Source organism: Phaethon lepturus, unplaced genomic scaffold, assembly GCF_000687285.1.
Source record: "Phaethon lepturus isolate BGI_N335 unplaced genomic scaffold, ASM68728v1 scaffold19796, whole genome shotgun sequence".
In the NCBI taxonomy this organism is placed as follows: Eukaryota; Metazoa; Chordata; class Aves; order Phaethontiformes; family Phaethontidae; genus Phaethon; species Phaethon lepturus.
Genome location: NW_010548498.1, coordinates 20060 through 43743, shown reverse-complemented (window position 1 = coordinate 43743; position 23684 = coordinate 20060). Strand labels below are relative to the sequence as shown.

The following is a 23684-nucleotide window of genomic DNA, read 5'->3' as shown; positions in this document are numbered from 1 at the left end:
GGAATGCCGGATCAGGACCTGTACGACAGTCAGGAATCTGTGGAGGACAGTAAATAATATATATGTGGTTGCTTTTACAGAGCTGTAGTAAATTTTCAGCTCTCTGCCAACATTATTTCCTCCCCCTCACTCTCCCCGTTGTTTATCTAAATAATCTCCTAAGGAAAGGAGGCAGAATGGGCTCCACGCAGCTTGGCTTGCTTTCATTTCAGTCCATGTCTCATTAAAGTTGTAACAGTGTCAAACTTTTAAATAGCTTGATTAACAGCCAAGGAGATTCTGTTTTGCATTCTTTTCCAGAGATTTGGGTTTTACTGACCTTCCTTCTTTAATGTGAGATACTAGTACTTTGATAGAGATAGTATATTTATCTTAAATAAAGCTAGCCTGAATCAGTTCACGCTTCTGATGTTGGATAGGGAGCTTGCATTTGCCTTTTTCCCTCTCCCATTGTTTCATCTCTGCTTTGCTCTTTTTTTTTTCCCTCCATTTTGCATATGAACTTTCAGTTATCAAAGCTGCACGTCGAAAGCTTGTACATGAAAAGGAGGCACCTCTGGCATTTGAGCTGGTGACGTGTGTTTATGGGAGAAGTGCCAATCACTGGCGTGTTGGTGAGCTCAACTGGAGGCAGCTGGTCGTTCTGAAATAACTCGCCACTGGGAATAAGAGTTATTGAGTTATTCCTCATCTGTCTCTATTCCTACAGATCTCCTTTTTCCAATTGACATCGCTCTAGTCAAGCGAGAGCATGACTTTCTGGACAGAGATGCTATTGAGGCCTTATGCAGGTAGGTGAAAAAAAATCCACACAGCATTTTGAAACAAGACTCTTCCTGTGTAATAGAAAGTATAACCTGGGAAAAGCATAACCTCAAGTGAATTATGTGCCGTTAAATAACCATTTGCTTAAGACCTTTTTATTATCCACTATCAGTATGTGGTTTTCATTAGAAAAGTATGGGCTAAGTAATGTTTGGGGATCTTATTTAAAACAAAGTTGGGAAAAAAGTGGCAGGAGTCTTTGTGAGAGGTATTTCATAGGCACATTTTTAATAATTATTCCTAATTTGCTTTCATTACTAATTCCCAAATTAGTTAGGCATGTGGAAGCTGAACTGTGCTGGCTGTGGCCGTCTACAGCTGTAGCATCGGTTCTCACACAGGAATTATTTTTTGGGAGCAGTATGAGCAAAGCCGTGCTGCTGCTCTCCGTTACTCTCCCACGTTGGTGAGCAGCTATGTATACAAGCAAAACAAAAAGCTCTGTGCATAAACCCTCATGCTGACTTCGGTGCCTCACCCTGTGGTGCCATGATGACCAAAGTGAATGCGGGTAAGGGATAATGCGAGCGAATCCAAGGGTTTACCATCGCCGCAAAGGCTGGCCTGCCCTCAGCCATGTGCTCTCATCACAGATCTCTTGTTTATGGGCTCCTCCAACAAGCCAGTTCAAGTCACTCACCCTGCAAAAAGAGTCTGGGTAGTTCTTTGCCGGGTTAGTAAATTAGATCAGCCGGTGGAAAGGCATAATGAAGTTCAGAATAGGTGTGAAGGATGGAGCAGGACTCCAGAGACAGCTGCAGGGGCAGGAGGAGGGATGGGTAGAGAAAAAGAGGGAGCAAGACTTGCCGGTGTGTGGCAGCATGTTTTTACAGAGCTACGGCCTCAGCATTACCGATTTTATCATAAGAGCAATTGCAGTGGCCCCATCGGGCACTTCCCCATCCATCAGTTACCTCCTCTAGTGTGAGTCCAGCAATCTTAAATGGCAAAAATGTGCCTTAACTTTTCATATCTCCTATTACGTAGAAATGAGTGCAGTTTTCCGCCCCTGGCCTCCATTATGGCAGCTTTCCAAATTGTCTGCAAAATGAATGTTTTTTGGATACTACATGCATGATGTCTGCAACTCTAAATGTCAGTAATTCTAATGAATTACAAAACCCTTTTAAGAAAGGCTTTAAGTTTATAGTGTTCTCATGCTAAAGAGAGGGACTGGAATTTAAAGTTCTTCGGAAATACTTATAAGATTTTCAAACTAAGAAAATGGAACTGTCGTCCAGTCATTGGGAGGGCAAAAATCTCATTAATGTTAAATTCACACTCGAGATGCAGTGTAGGGCACCTACTCCATCGATATTAAAATGTGATGCATTGGTCTGCTTATCTGCGTGCTCTGGAACTTGTGAAGTCATGGAATAGAAAGCACAGCAATTTGCATGAGTGCGGGTTCCCAGAAGCATGGTCTTCCCTTGCCAGGAAAACAAAATACAGTCAAGCCAGCATGTTTTGGACCTAGTGCTCGCCTGCGAGAATACTTTTTAACCTGGGATTATTTCTTTATATGGGAAGAAAAGGCAGCAGATTGTTTCTCAGTGGTGAAAGTAAGAATATGCCCTCCATATCTCTTTGAGATTTGCTGCTAGTGGGTTAGCACTTTCAGTGAACATAGAGGACAGTTAAAAGGTCTGTATCCTAAGAATAAAACTTACATTGTAAGTCTTCTAATAAAGGTAAGCAAGCCAAATTGATGGGAGTATATAGATATTTTGTGAAATGAGAAAGTTCTTCATAAGTCTGCTAATTGTAAAATAGCCTCTTTGCTTTCATCTTCAAATTTTTTTCTGTGCAATGTGTATAAGAATGCACTGGATTCTTATACACATTGCACAGAAATCTATCTATACTGTAGCTTAAGACAGAGATTTTAAAAGGCTGAACGGTACCATTCTGAAGCCTATGGCTTATCTATCAGTTATCTTTTACAAGAAAACTTTAAAATCAAAGTTAAAGTTTCTCCAGAAGCATTCAGACCCCACCTCAAAATAAAACCAAAGTAACTCAGTTAATCATCTCAGATGTCTGAATTTGTCCCTTTACCATTTGTGTTAGACAAAATCAGTACCTGATCAAAATGTTTCACCTTTAGATATCTTTTTTTCCACATCTCCTTGTTTAATTTTGTAAAGCTCATTAAAAAAAACACAGAGAAGGCACATCATTTGGAATGCTGCATTTTTGCCTGAAGCCTGGGTTTATTTTGACTCATGCCGTGGTCAGTGTGTAAACAGTAAAGGGTTTTTTGCTCAGTAAAAGCCTTAGAGCTGTTTCACAGCCTTAAGCCTATCACTGTTTCTTGACTGAAAATTGGAATAGTTTTGGAATTATTTGTATTTTCAGCACAGAGCTACATGAACACTGTATGCAGTGGATGGTAATACGGAGAATCTGCTTTTCTGTATAACAGCCAGTGCACTGTCAACAGTTCTGATCACCTTGTTCTAATTACTGCATGTGAAGAAATAATTTTTAAAAAGACTGTAGAAATCACAGTGACCGGGATTTTTTTAAGTTTGAAGCATTTTAAGTCGTAGTTTACATCTGAACAGTGTTGTAAATTATCGTTTAACAATCTCATTAATGGAAGCAGGAAAACTAATGTAACTTTAAAAACAGCTTATTCATAAATGTTTTGCCAGATTCCTTTCTAAATGGAAAAGGTATCAATAGCCACCCCATTAAGGTTTTTCTTGAAAAATTTTAAGTGAAAAGTGGGTTGAGACTTGAATTACAGAGATGGCATATGGCGCTTGGTAACAGTAGAAGGTAGATGGTTAAGAAATGTCATTTAGTGATCTTATCATGAAACTCAGGGTTAAAAATATAAGATCCATGACTCTAATTTGCTAGGTTGCTTGATGTAGTGACTGCGCAAAAGTACTGCTGGCCTCAGTTTCATAAGACTTTATATAGATTGATGACTGGGAATTTATCTCCAGAGGATAACTGGCTGCATAATGCGCCGATGAAACTAAGTACTGAAACATGCTTACCCTCAAGGTTGTTGCTCAGTACAAAATACATAGCAAACCATGATGGAAACCCTATTTAATCTCCTTACGCATAGCTGGAAAACTGCCACGCTATCCGCGCAAGCGGTTTCTTAAATCTTTTCATCATCAGGACTTCTCATCCAAGAAACCGACTGTAAAGGATCGGCATGAGCAGCATCCACTGCTCGTGTAATTTGGTTCGTAGAGGGCTGGCCTCCTTTGCAGGTTAGAACGTGCAGATGAACCCCAGGAGCCAGCGTAGCGGCTGTCCACTCTAGTGAGACAAGAAAGCCCTCGTATCATCGATTAGTTACAGGTATAATGGAGGTGGAATTTGCCCTGTAAGAAGGAATTAAGAATTTAAATCCGTTAAGAAAATATTTTAAAGTTTAGAGCTAGATCACGCAGTTAGTCAGATTGAAAATTGTGGTTTAAAGTGCGTAAGCCTAATATTCTGCGTTGCTACCACTTTTCTTGGGTGCGTGGGGTGAGAATTTTCTCCTGTTAATGAGGGCAGAATGAATTACCTGGGGTTATAGCCAACGTAGAACTGACTGGTATCTAGATTAACAAAGGCTTCATATTATAAGCCTGTATTTTAATTTATAAATTAGCTGAAGTTAGCTGTTCGCACTGCAATTTTTGATAGTGAATGTCTTGCTCAGGCTGCCTTTCTTAAAAGGAGTTCAGGCTATACTAGTTTGGCCATTTCTGAGGAGAAGACTAGGAAAAAAGCATCATTTGCTCATTTCTGAGAGAAACCCCAGTGCCTCATGTTTCGGGTGCGGCAGGTTCAGGCTTCCAGTGTAATTGCCGCTCTGGGCTGACACGGGCCAGTTCGACTCAGGGGCTGGGACTGAGAGGCAGGTCCTGTTGCGTTGGTCACCCCCAGGAAGAAGGGTTTTGAAGAGCTGGGGTGAAGGAAGGGAAGAGCCTGGGTAGGAATACATGGAGGGCAAGGAAAAGTGACGCCTCGGAGATACAACGCTCCACAGGAGTAAGATACCATCTGGCTGTGAAGATGTATAGAGAGAGGGCTGACTCAAAGGTATTTATCTAAATGATTGGAAAGAATATTATCTTGTCATCCGGACAGTCATCCAGAAAGTGGACGGGGTAGGAGGCATTGTAGAAATTAAGACTTAGATAGCCAGACAGCGAAAGTGGCTATAACTGCTGTCTGCAGCAATCCTGCCCCGTCCCTCCGTCTCCCATCTTGTCCTCGCGAAGGTGTCGCTGAGACAGGTTTGGGCAGAATAGGACGGAGCTGAAGAATGAGGCAGAGCTGCTGACTGTCAGTGGGGAAATGATAAGTTGAATTTATACCTGGGAATGGAATTGCCAAAGGAGAAGGTCCGGAGCCAGGAGAGAAAATTGTGGTTCATTAGCAAGCAGCAATTTGATGAGAAGATAGGTAGAAAATTAATGTGTGCTTCTATGCTTAAGAAGTATTGCAAAGCATCTGTGAAGGTTAATGACAGTTGTATAGGTAACTCTTTTGTATAGGTAACGACTCTAAGTCTTGGTAAAGCCTAAACTTTGTAAGCTGAGCTTTGCAGACTGATTAATGTGTTTGGAAGGCAGTTTTGCATATTGGACTGTGTTTTCAGTGTCCTTCAGCTCAAGGAACTGGGCACTGCTGAACTTGAGCAAAAGTTAAAGCAGGATGTGTGATATATATATATAATGAAAGTTGCAGACCTGAGGCAATCGCCCCAGAGCATTTAGGTTTTAAAAGGGAAACTGGTTCTGTGATGAAATCATGTCAAATGTGTAACAGAGCCTTTATTTGCTTCGCTGCTATTGTATTTAACCTCGCTCATTGGGGGTTACCTTATCTTGCCTTCATACTCATTTTTGTGAGGTGTGCACCGGGAGATTTTTTTTTTTTTTTCTTAAACACCCTCTGTGGAAACAGAGGTCTTTGCTCTACCCTTTTCTACCTATTTCAGGGTTTTAATTTGAGTAGGAGAAAAGTCTGGGGATATAATCTTAGTGAAATCAGAGATTGCCTTTATTAGCAGCCAGACAGGCTGGAGCTAGATAAAGCCTGATACAGGGATTCAGTGATAACTTCTCTCTGCATAAGTCAAAGGTTGCAACACTGTGAAATTTGTAAATTATTATACAATATAGAACTGAAACCAGATTAATATTCCCTGGTCTTGAGGTCCAGGAGTTTGAGAGGAGAATGTTTTTATAGCAAAGAGAGGGAGATTGCTTTCTGCTGCTGTGTGGCCTCTTAAAAACCAAAATACCAATTTTATTGTGTAGCACGTAGATGGGACATTCACCCTTCACCCACGCTGTAAATGCAGTTTCTCTGAAATTCACTGGGTTTGTGCATGTACCCACCAGCTGCAGCCAGCAGGACTGAGACTTCTGCCTTTTAAAGTCAGAGCAAAGATGAAAATAGAGAGATCTGGATAACTTTCCTAACCTGCCACTGCCCTACTATTTGACCCATGGCAATTCTTCCTGTTTCTCTTCTTTTCTGCTGTGTTGTGGCTGGGTCTAATTATAGATCAAACTGCCTCTTTTTTTTTTTACTTCACGACTGCAGCAAAAGCACCAGTAGGAGCTTTTCCATTTTCTTTGATGGCCTCAGGATCAAGTCCTTTGTAAATACCATCTGCAACCAATCCTGTGCATAAAAGGCGAGGGGAAAGAGAGGAAACTAGTAATTCTTCCTGAGCACACATTTTCTCGATTCAAGTTACAAGTTTCATGAATCTGAAAAGACTCATCTGAAGGAACAGGACAAGTCAGCATTTCTTTCTTCTTTTTCCTCCTTCTTTTTCCTCCTTTTTTTTCCTCCTTCTTTTTCCTCCTTCTTTTTCCTCCTTCTTTTTCCTCCTTCTTTTTCCTCCTTCTTTTTCCTCCTTCTTTTTTGTTTTTCATTCTTTCAAAGCTGCTGATACAGGCTTTTCTTTACACTTTTCTCAAACAAATTATGTGAAAATTCTACAACTTCCTTCAGAATGAATTCGGCTTTTTAAAGCTCGGTTTTGCTCCTGTTGAATTTGGGCTGCAGTGTGGCTGAAGATGGGGGCGGCTCTGCTCCTCCACCTCCCCCCTGCACACACTTACCCTTCACACAGCCCGGAAAACTGACCTGGAAGAAATTCAACCCAACGAAGTATTGAAAGATTAGTTTTCAGCTCGGTTAGTCTCCTTGTCCAACCCACAGAACAGCCCCATGAGTGGAAGTATTAACACAAGGACCAAGCCATCACTTCCATGAAGCTGCTGCTTCAGCTTTTGTGCCTTCTGCATCGCGCCCAGCCCTGTTCCTGCCCTTTGCCTTGCCATAGCACCAGCATTTCTCTAACCGTGCTTTAAGTGCGGATTTTAGCTGAGCCACGTCCCCGGAGCAGTTTCTGGGGAGGCGAGGGCTGGGAGAAGGGCAGGAGACCACAGCAGCCTGGGCTTCGCTGTGCCTAAACTGCCATGGAGCCGTGTGTTTAACAGCGACAAATTTTGCTCTGCTTTAAGCTGTTTGTGCTCAGCCCTGCGCACTGACCTTCTGGGGCAGAGGGAGAAGAAAGATGTTTTGTTTTGTTTTGTTTTAGGGGTACCTACCAGATTATTAGCTCATCAGGGAATAGAGGGGTGCTTATAGACATTCATACAGTACTTCAAGATATGCATCCAGACTGCTGTCACATTTCACGTTTGTATGTATAAAAGAAACTTCCAGTTTAAGAAGGAAAAATCAGGTCTGTGTTTTGTTTTGTTTTGTTTTTTAAACTGGTGAGTTGTCTTGTCACAGGACTGTATTGAAAATAATTATTGTTCACAAACAAAATAGACACCTAATAAGTGGAAAATAAGTTTTCCTCTGGGAGGTTTTAGCTTATAAAATACAATTGTAAAGCAGTATGCTTTTTTTTCAGAGGCACATGTACAGAGTGTCAAATAAGAAGCCTTTTCCTTTATTTTCAGTCTGTCGAGACTGATTGTTTCAGGGTTCAGATGTCTGCTATTTAAACAAATGTAATTATTACAATTCATTGGATATAATGTACTTCTCAACTTAGTCTAAGTTTCTGTTCACTTCTCTTTACTTTGATTCGGGTAATTGTGACAAATAGTCATCCACCCCTCCCTCTGAAGTTAGAATACAGCCAAATGTAATGGGTTAATGGTTAAGTATAATTAGGGCTCTAATTGAAACTCTGCTTGTGGCTATTTGTATGCAAAGCAGTTTGGGGACAGCCTTCACAAAAGCTTTTGAACTGGAATAGCCTGTGTCAAAACACTGGTGTGTTCTCTTAATATGGTTTCCTTTGCTTTGCAGGCGCTTAAATACTTTAAACAAATGTGCAGTGATGAAGCTAGAAATTAGTCCGCACAGGAAAAGGGTAAGTTCCCTTAACATCTTCTGTTACAGCATTGTACCTTAATAAAACTGAAAAAAATGCCATCTAGCAGATTGCTTAGCTGCAGTCTCTGGTAACACTTGAGTAGAACCTGGCAAGGACACAGTCAAAACTCTGCTTACATCTCATTTTGTGTTCTCACGGAGTGAAAACTGCAGGGCTTCGCCGTGGGTAGAGGATATTTGTCTAGCAAGCTCTTCCCTGGGATGCTGCTCCCAGTCTGAAAGGCACTGGGCTTGCTTCCCTGCCTGCAAGTGAGGTCATCCGTGTTACGGCGTCTTACCTGCACTCAGGCAGGATTGTAAGGGGTAGGCTTGATGGAGGAGATCCTGGCCAGCCACAGTGAGCTGACCTGAATGTTAGAACATCGTCTTTGGCATCATCTTCACAGTTTTGGTTCTTTGCCATCACATTAGAACTGTATTATTTTATTATGATGTAGATGGGATCAGTTAGACCAGTTGGCCTGCAAAGGAAAGAGGCAATCCTTTGTAGGATTGGGCACATTGTTTCCATGTTTTTTAAATACATAGCTCAAAATCAAAGCAATATATTTACAGAATACATCATCTGCTTTTTAGAAAGTTTGCATGTTTCCAGGGAGCTCAACAGGAATTAAAAGCGTTTCCTGAATCTTCAGGATCCCTGTGGAGCATGGTGAGAAATCAGAGACCACCTAAAGTAATTTCAGTAAGGTAGTACTGACAGAAAGCTGAGTTGCTGGTGTTTGCTGGTAAGGTACCACTCAATAGCTGTCTTAAAACTATGTGTGTGTCCTAGGAGGGACGAGTAGTTGATACTGTCCCCTGGGATATGACAACTGCAGATAAAGATGACTGAGCTAAGGCAATACAATGCTGCCCTACCCTTAACAAGAATGCATACAAATGCTCTGAGGTTTCCCTATCTGTTTGTGGTATGTTGGAAACAGCATCCAAGCTCCAGAAGATAACACTCTGAGGCAGCGTATGTAGGTATTCTTTAAAAGTAGGAGTAGACAGCTGGATTGCCGTTTATGACCGCCAGAAGATTTCTCCTCCTTGTTCCTGAGCCTTGTTAACACTGGAATGATCAGTATTGCTGTTAGAGGTCAGACCAGACCTGACTTCAGGTCCAAACCCTAGATCTTCCGGAGTCTGGACATTACCTTTTGTTTCAGTCCTTCCGGATTTTCATTCACCACCCATGTTCTGGCAGATGGCCTTGGATCCTATTCCCTTTTGTTCTTGACTTCATTAAAATCAGTACTTAGATTTTAAAGCTTTTTAACGCTAGGGAAAAATCGTGCTGACAGAGACATATGTTTCCTTATGTTTGCATTGACCTCTTTGCAAATTAAGATCACTTTACTGCTCCCCTTTCTCCAGTCAAACCACGTTCACCACCAAACCATCATTATTATCTATTGGCAGTTTCAGGTGACTTTTTTCCTTCTGAAAACTTTTAATAAGCAAGCCACTCCTCTTAGATTTCATCTGAATCATGGACAGAAGTAGTTTGTAGTAGTTGGGAAGCAAAGAATGTGACGCTTGCTCTGTCTTATGTGTGTTTGGTTCTAAAAAATAAATACGGTGTTTCACTTATTTTCCTGAGCTGATGAAATGTGCTATAAAAAAACCACAAACCTAAAAACTGGGAGAGGATCAGGAGCTAAAGTATGCATAAATAAAATACTTGAAATGTGAATAATTTACTTGTTTTTCAGAGAATAAATATTTGTGTTCCTGGCACACAAATAGTTACAGTTTGGGGCATGCTTGTCTGTTTGTTTTTAAATTAAAACAATCTAAACAAATGAGGTGAAATTCATTGAGCTGGGTGGCAATTAGTGTTTCCTACTCTGAACACCAAAGGTTATTTTGTAGTTTCATGGTGTTGTATTAAGATATCTTCGTTGGTTTTATTCTTCCAAGATGAAATTTTCCAGATATTTGGAAGACCAAATATGTCAGTCCCCGGATCATTCCCTTTCAGTATTTAGATGAAAAGATTGGAGGCGTAAGTGATGTACGTGTAATTGTGCCCTCAGGCATTACTCATACATCAGACATCGTCAGTGGAGATGTTATTTACAATTTACTTACGTGCTATACTGTCAGTGAGCTCTTGCTGCTCGCTATCTATGAGTGTTAAAGTTTGCCTGGAGCGAGACTGCAGTAGAAACTTCACAGGACATTCTTAAAATGTTAGCTGTTAGCCTGTGGGAGGAAGAGTGGACCAGGTAAGAGCCTGGAGGCATCTCACTCTTGCAGTGCAAGAGTTTCTTTTGCTATCTCGTTAGTCACAGTGAGGAAACCGTTCAGACTTCCCGAATGGGTAAGGATTTAAGCCACTACGATTCAGAACGTATGAGAAACATCTCATAATTGCAAAGAGGAGTATAAACACACAGCCACTATCAACAGAGTGTAACTTTGGAGAGAGTCCAGAGGGACCCCAACGCCCGGCTGACTCCAGTTTAAAATTTTATGCATGCTAGGAATTTCCATTGATCTGAGGGCTCTCCACTGTGACCAATTAATTAAAAGTCTATGGATACTAAGGTTTTTAGAAACGAGCAATTTAAAGCAGATTGGATTGTTTGTTTCTTTTTATGAAGCATGTATCTTTTGTATTTAAAAACTGTTAAAATATATTGCCTGCCCCGTGTTATCTTTTCCTGTGATGGGCTTTATGGCCTAATCTTCCTGAAGTAAGACTTATTCCACTTTAAATTCAGTGAGAACAAGATGCGTAAAGCAGTTTAGCTGGCATTGTATTTAAATGCAACCGCCTTTGCTGTTCTGGCAGTTTGCAAGCAATATTTTCAGGGTTCTTCTTCCTTGCAGAGCGAAGATTCGGATGAAGATGAACCTTGTGCAATAAGTGGCAAATGGACTTTTCAGAGGGACAGCAAGAGGTGGTCAAGGCTTGAAGAGTTTGATGTGTTCCCTCCAAAACCAGACTTGAATACCCCCTCTCCAGAAGCTCCTCACCTTACTAACGCGGCAAGCCGTGAAAGTGTGCTAACAGACCTCAGCGAACGCCAGGAGGTGGCTTCCATTCTGAGCACCAGCAGCACCAGCAGCCACCAACCAACCCTGCAGAGCGAGGCATCTACCACCAGGACGAACTCAGTCGTGAGCGTTTGTTCATCGAGCAATTTCGTAGCAAACGATGACTCATTCAGCAGCCTGCCCTCGCCCAGGGAGCTGAGTAGCTTCAGCTTCAATACAAAAGCCAATGAGAAGAACGCCAAGTCCAAAACAAAGAGTCTGCTCAAGAGAATGGAGAGCCTGAAAATCAAGAGCTCTCATCATGGCAAGAGCAAAGCTCCTTCAAAGCTTGGCCTTATTATTAGCGGCCCCATCCTGCAGGAGGGCATGGATGAAGATAAACTGAAACAACTTAACTGCGTGGAGATTTCTGCCCTCAACGGCAATCACATCAGCCTCCCCATGGTACGAAAGAGGAGCGTCTCCAATTCCACCCAGACCAGCAGCAGCAGTAGTCAGTCTGAGACGAGCAGTGCCGTCAGCACACCCAGTCCCGTCACACGAACACGCAGCCTCAGTGCATACAATAAAAGGGTGGGCATGTACCTGGAAGGCTTTGACCCCTTCAACCAGTCAACGTTCAGTGACGTGATGGAGCAGAACTTCAAGAACCGGGGAAGCTTTGCAGAAGATACAGTGTTTTTTATCCCTGAAGATCATAAGCCTGGCACTTTTCCCAAAGCACTCTCCAACGGCAACTTCTCCCCAACAGAAAGCAATGCCTCTGTGAACTGGAGAACAGGGAGTTTCCATGGACATGGCCATCTCGCCCTCCGGCGGGAAAACAGTGGCGACAGCTCCAAAGAGCTGGGCATGGGGAAAAGGCGCAACTCTTCCAGCTCGGTGAGCAGCCGCCTGAGTATTTACGACAACGTGCCAGGCTCGATCTTGTATTCCAGTACGAGTGACCTGGCCGACCTTGAAAATGAAGACATATTCCCAGAACTAGACGACATCCTGTACCACGTCAAAGGGATGCAGAGAATAGTAAACCAGTGGTCAGAGAAGTTCTCGGATGAAGGGGACTCCGACTCAGCGCTCGACTCCATCTCCCCCTGCCCTTCCTCTCCAAAGCAGATCCACCTCGATGTAGATAACGATCGAACAACACCGAGTGACCTTGACAGTACAGGGAATTCGCTGAACGAAACGGAAGAGCCCTCGGGGATGCAGGACAGGAGGGACTCTGGGGTGGGCGCATCGCTGACACGGTCCAGCAGGTGAGATCGTGAGCACTGGGAGTTGGGGTGGCCCCAGTGAGGTCCCCTCCGGCATGAGTGGCTCTAGAGTAGCTGCACCACACTTGGTTAAAGTGCAGTAGAAGTTGTGTCCACTCAAGCGCGCATGTGCTGTTCCCATCACATCCCAAAACAATTATAGGCGAGGGAAGTATGTGTGCAAGACTTCTAGACAAGTGATTCCCACACTTCGTAGCTGCATGTTTGTGAGTCGTCATTGAAAAACAGCCCTCTCGGCAAGTCGGCGTTAGGAGCGATGTTAAGGCAGTTTTGGGGGATGGTGATTCTTCAAACTGAAATGGTGTGTGGGAGGGAGGGAGGGGGACCTCAAGTAGGATTATTCACTGTCAGAGTTGGCTAGGAGAACCGGTGTATGAACCAGTATGGTCTGGTTTGTGTCAGTGTGTAGTAAAAGCCTTGACTTTTAGACTGCTTCCAAAAAATTGCACTTTTCAGTAGCAGGCTGTTTCTTAATAGCATGCTAGGGCATTCAGTCCGCAGGGAAAATGAGGTTTGTTTACTTTCCCTTGATCGCTGTAGCACAGTGGGGGACTGAGGGAGCTCCAGTGGCCTCCCAGTTTCTGTTGGGAGTTTTACCATGGGATGGATGACTATTCTGTGTTGTGAATAGAGCAAGGAGTTGAGCTCCTAGCTTTGTTTCCAGTTTTCCTTTAAAACTGGTGCAAAACGTTTAGGGTCTGGTTTCTGCTGTTAGTTAGTCGCGCGCAGCTGCTTGTATAAACTTAATGGGACTTTTAGAACTGCTTAGTTCCCGTTTGATGGGTCTTAAAAATCTGAGCTGTTTTTTCTTGATGGAGCTTTTTGATTCCCACTGCCTTAATACTGAAAGGGCTTCTGAAAGAGGCCGCTGGAGCCCTCGGAGGGTGTCTGATAGGGCAAGACCGCGTAGCTAATGCTGAGCCCTGGGTCCGCTCGTTTTCTAGCGGAAGCACCCGCACGTCCTGCGTGGCAGCGCGTGAGGCAGCGATGCCGCCGGCCGACGCCGGCGACATCTCAGGAGAGAGCGGCTGCCGAGGGCAGGGAGCTCAGCGGTACGTCGGCGGTAAGCCCGGCGTGTATCTTGCAGGGGCGTTTCGGTGACCGCTCCTTGCTCTGTCCTGTCTTCTCCGCAGGCACCGGCTGAGGTGGCACAGCTTCCAGAGCTCCCACCGGCCCAGCCTCAGCTCGGCGTCACTGCAGATCAACTGCCAGTCCGTGGCGCAGATGAACCTGCTGCAGAAGTACTCTCTCCTGAAGCTGACTGCCCTTCTGGAGAAGTACACGCCTTCCAACAAGCACGGTTTCAGCTGGTAAGGGCGCAGCGCCGTGTGTAGACAGGCAAGCGCGGCGGTTGCGCTCGGCCTAAGCAACTTTTGGAAAGATGGAACGAATCCCTCTGTCCCTCTTTTTCCATATTTGCACCTCTTCCTCCAGCCTGCGCTGACGGTGATTTGTGGTTTCCTAAGACAGGGCTAAAATCACTAACCCTTTACGTAAGTGTAATCTTATGAGGCTCGAGCAGTATGTTTACAGGCGGCATGTGAGGAAATAAAAGCAATGACGTGCAGGCCAGCTTCCTTCACGGGAAGGTGTCCGCTGTCCGTAGCGAAAGAAGGACTAGTTGTTTATTGAGGCAGTTAGTTAGTGAGCAGTGGCACAAACCTCAGCAGATCTGAAGAGGCTTGCTTTTCTTCGGTTATTCTTAAATATTTGCATTAGTTTATATAAATGATGTCATTAAGTAACGTAAACTTCCTTTCATTCTAGTGTCTTATTAGCCAAAAATTATCTCCCCTCTTTAAAGCACAATAAATCTACCACTCTAATCCAGTTAACTTGTGGAAAGGATGGGGGGGGCGGGGGAAGAAAGGTCGGGAGAACCGTGGAGGTTTCTTGTAGGCAGCAATTTCTGCTGTGGCCAGGTGTTTGTAACCCAGTTGAATGTTGGTTTTTTTTTTTTGTCGGAAGAATGAAATAGAAAGCTCTTTTATTATTATACCTGCAGTACAGCCTGTGTACCTTCGGGATGCAAAAGACGCAATAAAATTTTTCTTCTCCCTACCACAGGCCAGCCTCCTCCCTTCCCCAGGAGTCATAGAGAGTATTTAGCTTCAGCATCAAAGTACCTCCTGTTCAAAGGCTGTTATTATGTCAGCCTTTCTAAATACAGAAGTTGTTTGTTCTGAAAGACAGAAATAAGTATTGACCAGTTATCCCTGCATGCCTCAGATTCTCAGTGGAGATCGCAATGTGTTTTTTCACATTCCGTTGGCATGTTTTTTGACAAAGCAAGTATTATTCATACGTATATCAATAATGCCCTAAACTTAACTATATGGCAATACAAATTGGTTCTGTTTTATTATGTAACAGATTAGTCAGCTGTAAATCTTATGCACTGTTTGTATAGCTGCACTGTATATTGAAATGTTAAATAAGTCTCCCTGTTTTCCAGGGCTACTGTGTTCCTATTAGTTGTTGCACTGGACACTAGCTTTTCTCCCTGTTTAGGAAAATGATCTCAATATTTTCACATTTTAATGGCTTTTTTTTTTCCCTTTTATGAAACCAATACACTTGGGGACTGGGGGGGTAAATCATTCTTTTGTATTTAGTAACTTTTTCCTTGGAGCCCTAAGCAGATGGAAAGGCCTCTCATTGAAAGTGGAGTGGGAGGTGGGGGTAACAACAGGCACTGGCTGGCAAGGAGGGGGGTCCCTCAAAGGGGTTGTTTATAAAGCTGAAGTTTTTAGCTGACAAACTCAAATGTATTACATCAGTTTCCTGCTGTTATGCACACTGGTGGGTGGTGGACCCAGTTTGAGGACTTTGCAGAACAAGTAGTTGACATACAAAAGCTCATTGTTCAAATGCCCATCTTTTCCGAAACCTAAAGGAGCAGTGTTACAAGGGGTCACTGACCGCAGGATTTATTTTGACTCTTTTGCAATTCAATCTGGCCCCTGCAGTTTTACCATGTAGCTTTTGTCCTACTAATATTGATGGAGTAGCACCACATTAATACTTACAGGCAGCATACTGTCCCAAATGTCAAGCCTTTCCCTTAGAGAAACTCTGTTTTCTCTCCTCTCCCCAGTTCCAGCTCTGAATGGATTAGCTAATTATTTATACTGTTGCTACTTTTCATATTACTAAAATGTTTTCCTTATATTCACTGACTTTCTGAATTACTGGAAATATATACGGTAAATGGGAAACAGAGGTTTAATTTAATTTTGTCATTCCTTTTGCTTAAATAGGGCAGTACCAAAATTTATGAAGAGGATAAAGGTGCCAGATTACAAAGACCGAAACGTGTTTGGAGTACCACTGCAGGTCAATGTCCAGCGCACAGGGCAGCCTCTTCCACAGAGCATTCAGCAAGCCATGCGGTACCTCCGCAACCACTGCCTGGATCAGGTACTCTCATCCCACACACACGCAGCACCCAAAACTCAGCCTGCCATTAATTTTTCTTGTTCCTGGGTCAGACTGAAAAAACAGACTCAAAACAGGACAAAATAGAAAATTAGTGCAAGGAAAGCTTTCCATGAAATTAGAACCCATACATAAGAAGCTGAAGAGCATACTTAGATCTCAGATTTGCTAGACTCATGGTAAATGTATTTACCTTTCCATATGTATTTAGGTTGGACTGTTTAGGAAATCTGGAGTCAAATCAAGAATTCAGGCTTTGCGTCAAATGAATGAGAATTCAACAGACAGCGTCAACTATGAAGGCCAGTCTGCTTACGATGTAGCAGACATGTTGAAGCAATTCTTCCGTGATCTCCCTGAGCCTCTCATGACCAACAAACTCTCCGAGACCTTCTTACAGATATACCAATGTAAGTACTGAGATTTCTGTGGCTAGATGGCAAATGGTCATTTATGTAGCAAGGGTGGAACTTTCTAATAGTGCTTCTCTGGGCACTACACATGTTGCATATGTTGGTCTTTCTTTGCCTTTCTTCAGCAGCCCTTATAGCTCAGGCTGCCTCATAAGGAACTGATTTTTGATGTTCCAGTTGTATAACAATTTACAGTACAAGTTCTTTTCATTTCACCTTTTTCTGTAGTTGGGGAACAAGTATAAATCCTCCATCACTTGCTATAAAGTTTCTTCCCTTCTCTGAGCACACTAGATATTACGGTTTGAAAATAAGCCACGTAGGATGTGGCTAGATAGAGGAGCCATGCAAACGCTACACGAACAGTTTGGGGCTTTCAAGGGGATAGAAATCCACGAAATTACTGAGGTTTTTTTGTAAAAGCAAGGCTGCCAAAATATTTCTATTTTCTTATAATTCATGTTCTTCTATCCTTCACCACAACTTTTGAAAACGACCTTTAAGTTGAAAGCTTTTCTGTTACTGACTTGTAGCTACTTTAGTGATAGGTACCATAAACAGAAAGTGCTTAGAAGAAATCACATCAAAAATGAATTTTATCAATGCACGTGAAAAGAAATAATTAATCTTTCTGAGATGGCAGGTTCAGCTCTACCAAGGGGGACATTCTATTTTGTGAGCTAGATAAATTGAGTCCTGTATAGATGGTAATTTTGTGCTGGGTCTTCCCAAACAACACGTTGTCTTTCAAAAGTTTTTTTCAACATTATTTCATTGGGAATATTCTCACTTTATAAAAGGGCCAAAGATGAATTCATGTTTGGCGACCAGAACTCCAAAGCATTTTGAATTATTCATGGGGGTCCAAACTGGACCAAAACTAGTCCAAAATTCATGAGTGCGCTATAGGCACCTTACTGATCCTGTGGCTTCTCTCCCTAACACCACCCCAGCTCTCTTCCTGCATATTCTTCCCATGGTAGCACAGCTACAACAGAACTTACTGCAAAAACACCTTCTTTGAGCCCTTGCTGTATTTTGTGCCTTCCTTATGATGATGGTTACAAAAAGGTTACAGGAACTTCTTTCAGAGCTCCATAGGCAGAGGTCACAGTTTAAAATAAAAGCATACATACCGTTATTTCAGTGCATGCATTTTTTTGTGTCTGTTTGGATTCCCAAGAAGATTTATGGAGAAAATTAATCAGATTGTCTACTTCGGTGCATATCAAACAGCAACACTTCGTGGGTTTAGTGCCAGAAAAAGTTTGACAGAGCATTGCAGAAGTATCTGTTCCTTTCGCAGGCAGTAGGTCTGAGGAATCCCCAGAGGTGGTTGGGAAGTATTATCTCTGTGTGAAGCAAAGAACCTTAAAGCAGCTGTAAATTTGGTTCCTTGCAAAGGACAAAATTTCCCTTTGCTTTGGTGTTATGCACCAGGCTGCACGTTGGAATTATCCACACGTGTCTTAAGTGTGCTTTCAGCTGATTGATGGGAGAGTATGAAAAACAGTGGATTTTTGCTGAAAGTTGCTTTCTAAACTCACCTGGTAGCCTTACAAAGCTGCTGAAGCCCAAAGCAAACACCAATTAAATACCTGGTTAGCACCACATGTGTTAGGAGATGTGCAGTGAGGGTGGTGTGGTGCTAATGGTGATATAAATGTTCCAGACTTTGATGTTGTCTTCAGAGATGGCTTTTTGGAAATCCCATTCTAAGAAGCAGATGTGGTCTGGGTTATTTCATTTTTTTGTTCCCTTCAAGTTTGGAGGAGAGGGCCTTATGTAAAGACACACATCAAATTTTTCCAATGGCTGTTTGTTGTTAGTAACCAAGGAGCTGTTTAATGGTATGGGGCTTCACAGCGTTGACTTTCTTTTTCCACCACATGACTTTGAATGATATGCTCAATAAAGCAACCCTCTGTGTTTGGTAAAGGACTTTCTGGATATTTTATGACATCATTGTTGAAAAGGTTTGCTAGCCAATTTACTTAATTAATTCACCTATTCTAGATTGTATTCATGTTTTGAATTTCTTTCAAAGCCGGAGAATTTCTACATTGGCTGGACTGTTTGCTTGTTCACTGCCTGACTCCAGGCTTCTGTCATTTTAGTGCATCTGCGGGAGCATGTAGCTGTTGAAATTAAATCTAAAATTAACTCTGGCCTAGGCACAACTTCTTCTTGCTTGCATTTCTTGTGAGGCAGGAAATAGCTGAGGGTAGTTAAACTAGTGGGTTAAAAAAAATTCCTTCATGATTCCTACGAATGGTATGCATCCTGAAGGAAATCACTTCAAACTCGAGTCAAATATTTGAAGCTGGAGTTTGCTTTGGGATGTATTCATGCTGTGTGTGTGGAAAATCAATGGGCTCATGAGAGAATTACTAATATTATGCAGATGTGCCAAAGGATCAGCGTCTCCAGGCTATCAAGGCTGCCATTATGCTTTTACCCGATGAGAACAGGGAGGTCCTCCAGATTCTTCTGTATTTCCTGAGTGATGTCACAGCTGCAGTGAAGGAAAACCAGATGACACCAACAAACCTGGCCGTCTGCTTAGCACCTTCCCTCTTCCACTTAAACACTCTCAAAAGAGAGAATTCTTCCCCAAGGTAGGTCTCTGGGGAGCAGGGCTCATTGCTGCTGGTCCCTCACCACAGCTAGTGGCAATGTGCAACAGACATGGTCTAGCATTGACCCCACCAGTTGTGATCACCTCAGAGGGCACCGGGTGAAGAACGGTTATGGGATCCTACCTCTAACAAGAGGTAGAGATTTGTTAAAACATAAGCAAGTTCATAAGAAGGAAGAAACGGGGGGGAATTCTAAAGAAAAAGTTTAGAGAGAGTAGCGAGGGACGTCGGTAACACCCTGCCGCAATTTGGCCCTAGGCAGCACTGCTCTAAATCGGCAGCGGATTGGGGAGTCCTACTGTTCTTTTACCAAGTGTCTCTCTTGCTCTGCATTAAATAACTGGATTTGTGTGTGTGTGCTCTTTTCCCCTGTGAAGGGTGATGCAAAGAAAACCGAGCCTGGGAAAACCTGATCAGAAAGACCTAAATGAAAATCTGGCTGCAACCCAGGGGCTAGCTCATATGATTGCTGAATGCAAGAAGCTCTTTCAGGTAAAACACCTGTTCGCAAAACTGATGGGTGGAATATGGGCCAACATGGCTGAGATCTGCTGTATAATGGAAAACTAGGAATGTCTCTTTATTTGAATAAAGTTTAATACATGGTAGCTTTTAAAAAAACTTTGCATCCTGATCTGGGTGAATTAGAAGTGGTGCCAGAAGGAGAGTTGTTTTGTTGGCACTAAGTCATGAGGCAGTTGTGGGGTTTATGACATTTTTGTTACATCTGCATTTGAAATATATTTTCAAGCTCTTACTGTGCAGCCATGAGGATCTGTGAACTTCAGCTCTAATTATAAAGCAAGAAGCTATTTCCATGAATTTCAGTGCTTGTTTTGTACTTGAATTCCCAAGAGTTGGCAAGACTGGGGCGCAAAAGCATCCTGAAATGTGACACTGTCAGACCATAGGTTGAAGGGTCTATAGGGACTAAAGCACGCTCCCTCTAGGGCCTGGGATGGAGAACCAGACAAGTCGTGAGTCCTGGTTTTCCTCACTGCCATAGAATCTTTTCAGAGCCCACAACATTGGGTCTGTCTCTTTCCTTGCGACTCACAACTGACCCCTCCTCGTTCAGCCTGCAGCTGTGCTGTGGGAATGGATCTGAGTTGTGTGGCGAAGAGGGATAGTCCACAGAGAAAAATAAGATACCTCATAACTGAGGGACTAATTTGAGTTAAATCAAAGTCACAAACTTAATTTTGGCATTTCTTCACATTGAGTGCTTGACCTGACACATACGCATCCCACCACTTACAAAACTAGTGTACCCATCTTTCTGTGGCTATCGAGCTGCTAGACGAACTCTGTGATTTGGGGAGAGAGCTGCAAGAGGATGATTTCACCCTTGTCGCCCCTCAGATACCCGAAGAAATGAGCAGGGGACGGAACTCTTACACGGAGCAGGACCTGCGTCCCCTCAGCCTGGAGGAGCTCCGGGGGGGCAGCAGCACCGCCGAGCCCTCCGACTACCACTGCTACCTCCAGGACTGCGTGGATGACTTGCTCAAAGAGATGAAGGAGAAGTTTAAAGGCTGGGTCAGCTGCTCCACCTCGGAGCAAGCAGAGCTGGCCTACAAGAAGGTACGTACCCCTTCCCTCACCCAGCCACAGCTCTGGCTTTTAGCTCACCTTCTCTAATATAAGCAGGCTTTTGACACAGGATGTTACAGAAGGTTCAGTGCACACCTTTACTTTGCAGATAGGTTTAAGAAAAAAACACTTAATCTTCTGACATAGTTGCACGTGTCTAAAATCCACATGTCTTTCAGCGGTGGTCAGCTAACACGCGCTGGTTTGTATTCTTCTGTTTGTCCAGCCCAGGAATGTTAGCTGTACTGCATTCACATGCCTTCACTTACACGTGTAAAGCCTTTACAGGCTAAGTGAAGCCTCCAAGCGCTGTCACTATGCAGGTAGTAGGGAAGAAGTTTCTCAGCTCTAATCTTGCACAGCTCAGAGCTAGCAGAGGGAGAAGTGTTTCAATGAGATTTAAGATATTTAAAAAATAAACTTGGAAAATTAGAATATTTTTCTGTAGCATCACGATTTAATAGTGGCCCATACTGGAGAAGATAACTGTAAATTAAAAATAATTTCGAAGTCAGCATGCAGATGCCTTTGGCTGTTAGGAAAACAACCTTAGTCCGAGCTTATGACAAGCTTAGTACAATATATACATATATGTGTGTGTATTTAATTTGCTGTATTTAGCCAACACTAAAATAGAAAGGAAAAGAAAGTGTAAGGAAGGGTAAAACTGAAGACTGTGCTGATATTTCCCCCAGGTTTGTGAAGGTCCTCCACTCCGGTTATGGAAAACTACCATTGAAATCCCAGCTACGCCAGAGGACGTTTTAAATCGTTTACTTAAAGAGCAGCATCTTTGGGATGAAGATCTTCTAGATTCAAAAGTAATCGAACCTTTGGATAGCCAGACAGATATATACCAGTATGTCCAGAACAGCATGGCACCTCATCCAGCCAGGGACTTCGTAGTCTTAAGGTAAGACTTTTATACACGATGGTGTTTATATCCTACACATATGGCAACCTTGCCTACAATTTCTGTACAATGTAAGTTATATAGGTAAATAGCTGCTTGTGTATGACTTGAAATCTTACTAGATGTTTGAATTGCTTTTTATCAAAGACAAGACTTTTTTGCTTCTTTTTTTTTAGAACGTGGAGGACGAACTTCCCCAAAGGAGCTTGTGTGCTTTTAGCAACCTCAGTGGACCATGACCGTGCCCCAGTGGCAGGCGTTAGAGTCAATGTGCTCCTGTCTAGGTATCTGATTGAGCCCTGCGGGTCAGGAAAATCTAAACTTACCTACATGTGCAGAATTGATTTAAGGTATGAATTTCCACTTTGTCCTTTTGTGGTGGTAACTTTTCTTGTATAGTTTCCATGTAGTGAGCACAACATTTAGATGGTTCAACAGGCTTTAGCTTGGCCAGTAGTACGTACTTCTCAAAGGCACGCACACAGGTCTCTGAGACATCACAGAAAATTGGCTTCGGTGCACATCTAACAGCAGGTGTGGTTTGTTGCGTTAGAAACCTCCAGTATGTGCTCCACCATAGCTATTGGTGTATAATCCCACGCCTTCCTCTAACAGATATATTTGGATGTAAGGATATGTTAATTTTAGTATGAAGTTAGTAAAGAAAGAGGAGCAAGTTCTTGCAAAACTTCTCATAACTTTTCCTCACTGTGGCAAACTTGTTTTTCAGCAAGTCTATATATTAGTATGGCTGAGCTGAGCAGCAATATATAAGGAGTCTTCCCAGTCAGGCATTTAACCAGCTAGATATGTATTTGGCTCTAAGAAAATGCGTGCAAAGTTACTGGTACCTACTTCATCATTACTTTTTCTCCACGCATCAGGGGCCACATGCCAGACTGGTACACCAAGTCTTTTGGACACTTGTGCGCATCTGAAGTCGTCAAGATACGGGACTCTTTCAGTCATCAGAGTCTTGAGGGCAAGGAAGTAAAATCCAGGTGACTACTGAAGAGGAACAGCCATGCGCTCCACACCTCAGCAACCCAAAACTGAGGCTCGTTGCTGCAAGACCGGATTAGTGTACCACCTGCAAGTCATGTCATGAAGGGATGACAGCATGAGAACTTGACTGTGAGCATTACTATAGGACTGTGGCCATACCATACACTTTAAAGCTGCTTCCTGTCTGTGTAAGGTCTATAGTGTAGGCCTCGACTGGAATACATAGGAGAACTGTTTAAAAAAAAAAAAAAAAAAAGTATTGTACTATTAGATGGTTTGAATTGCTTCTGAGAAGCAAAATTCTTTGAATGCAAATACTTAGCTTTATGTACATACCCATGTCATTTTATTCATAGTGCATTGAGGGACTGGTGTATCCACTGGAATAGTTGGTACTCTTCAATGTGTTCTCACTGAGATAAGCAGAGAAAGGTTTGCACAGAGATTAAAGTGTGAATGAGTGTGTTAACGGTTGAAAGGATAGCAGAAGTCGAACTTGAAATGTGTCTGGTACACTGATAGGCAACCAGAATGGATTTTAGTATGCTGGATACAGTTCAACCTAGAATGGGACTCCGCTGTGGACCAGGAGTAGCCATCCTTCCCATGTGCCAGTTCTGCATTTTCCTCAGCTCTAACTTTGTTAAAAACCCTAAGCAGATGTTACAAGAGGCTTGCTCTGATTACTGTCCACTCCTTATCCAGATGATCTTTCAGGAATGATTAGCAATTCTATAGCAATTTTAAGTAAACATACTTTTGGGCAACATAGCAGCTTAGAAATGAAATGGCTATGCAACAGTGAAGAGAGCCAGTAATGTCAATTGTTAATTTGCCAAAAAAATGTTTGTTGCTCTTACTTGCTTACTTGCTCAATTAGCTTTTATGTATTTTACTGTATTCTAATGGCTCAAGAGGAAAAAGTCAACACTGGAGTTGCGGCGTTGGGAGGTGGCAGGACTCCTGCGGCAGCAGGCGGGGTCAGGTGGCTACGAAGTCGCACGAGTTCTCTCCCTTTCTCTCCTTCCTTTGCCTGTTCTCCAAAAAGCTGCACATTAACATGAGCAGAACCTGGATGTAAGCAATTTGGAGGGTTATATTTGGGGGCAGAGAGGAGGGTGAGGTTTTGTCTTGGGTTTTGTTGGGCTTTAAACCCTTTGGGATATTCCCCCCTCCTTGAGAATCAATTTGT

At 42.9% G+C, this 23684-nt stretch overlaps 1 protein-coding gene across 1 annotated transcript in view; it reads left to right on the top strand.

The window, feature by feature from the left end:
• The window catches only part of DLC1 (DLC1 Rho GTPase activating protein), a 25012-nt gene extending 2285 nt beyond the window's left edge, over positions 1–22727 (top strand). The window contains exons 2-13 of the mRNA XM_010289990.1: positions 710–791; positions 8137–8200; positions 11047–12473; positions 13625–13801; positions 15752–15911; positions 16141–16339; positions 18747–18960; positions 19359–19473; positions 20344–20565; positions 21270–21487; positions 21664–21837; positions 22372–22727. Coding sequence (XP_010288292.1) covers positions 8168–8200; positions 11047–12473; positions 13625–13801; positions 15752–15911; positions 16141–16339; positions 18747–18960; positions 19359–19473; positions 20344–20565; positions 21270–21487; positions 21664–21837; positions 22372–22492 — 3060 coding nt within the window. The 5' untranslated portion in view covers positions 710–791; positions 8137–8167 and the 3' untranslated portion in view covers positions 22493–22727. The remainder of the gene's footprint in view (positions 1–709; positions 792–8136; positions 8201–11046; positions 12474–13624; positions 13802–15751; positions 15912–16140; positions 16340–18746; positions 18961–19358; positions 19474–20343; positions 20566–21269; positions 21488–21663; positions 21838–22371) is intronic.
• Positions 22728–23684: the final 957 nt, after the last annotated feature.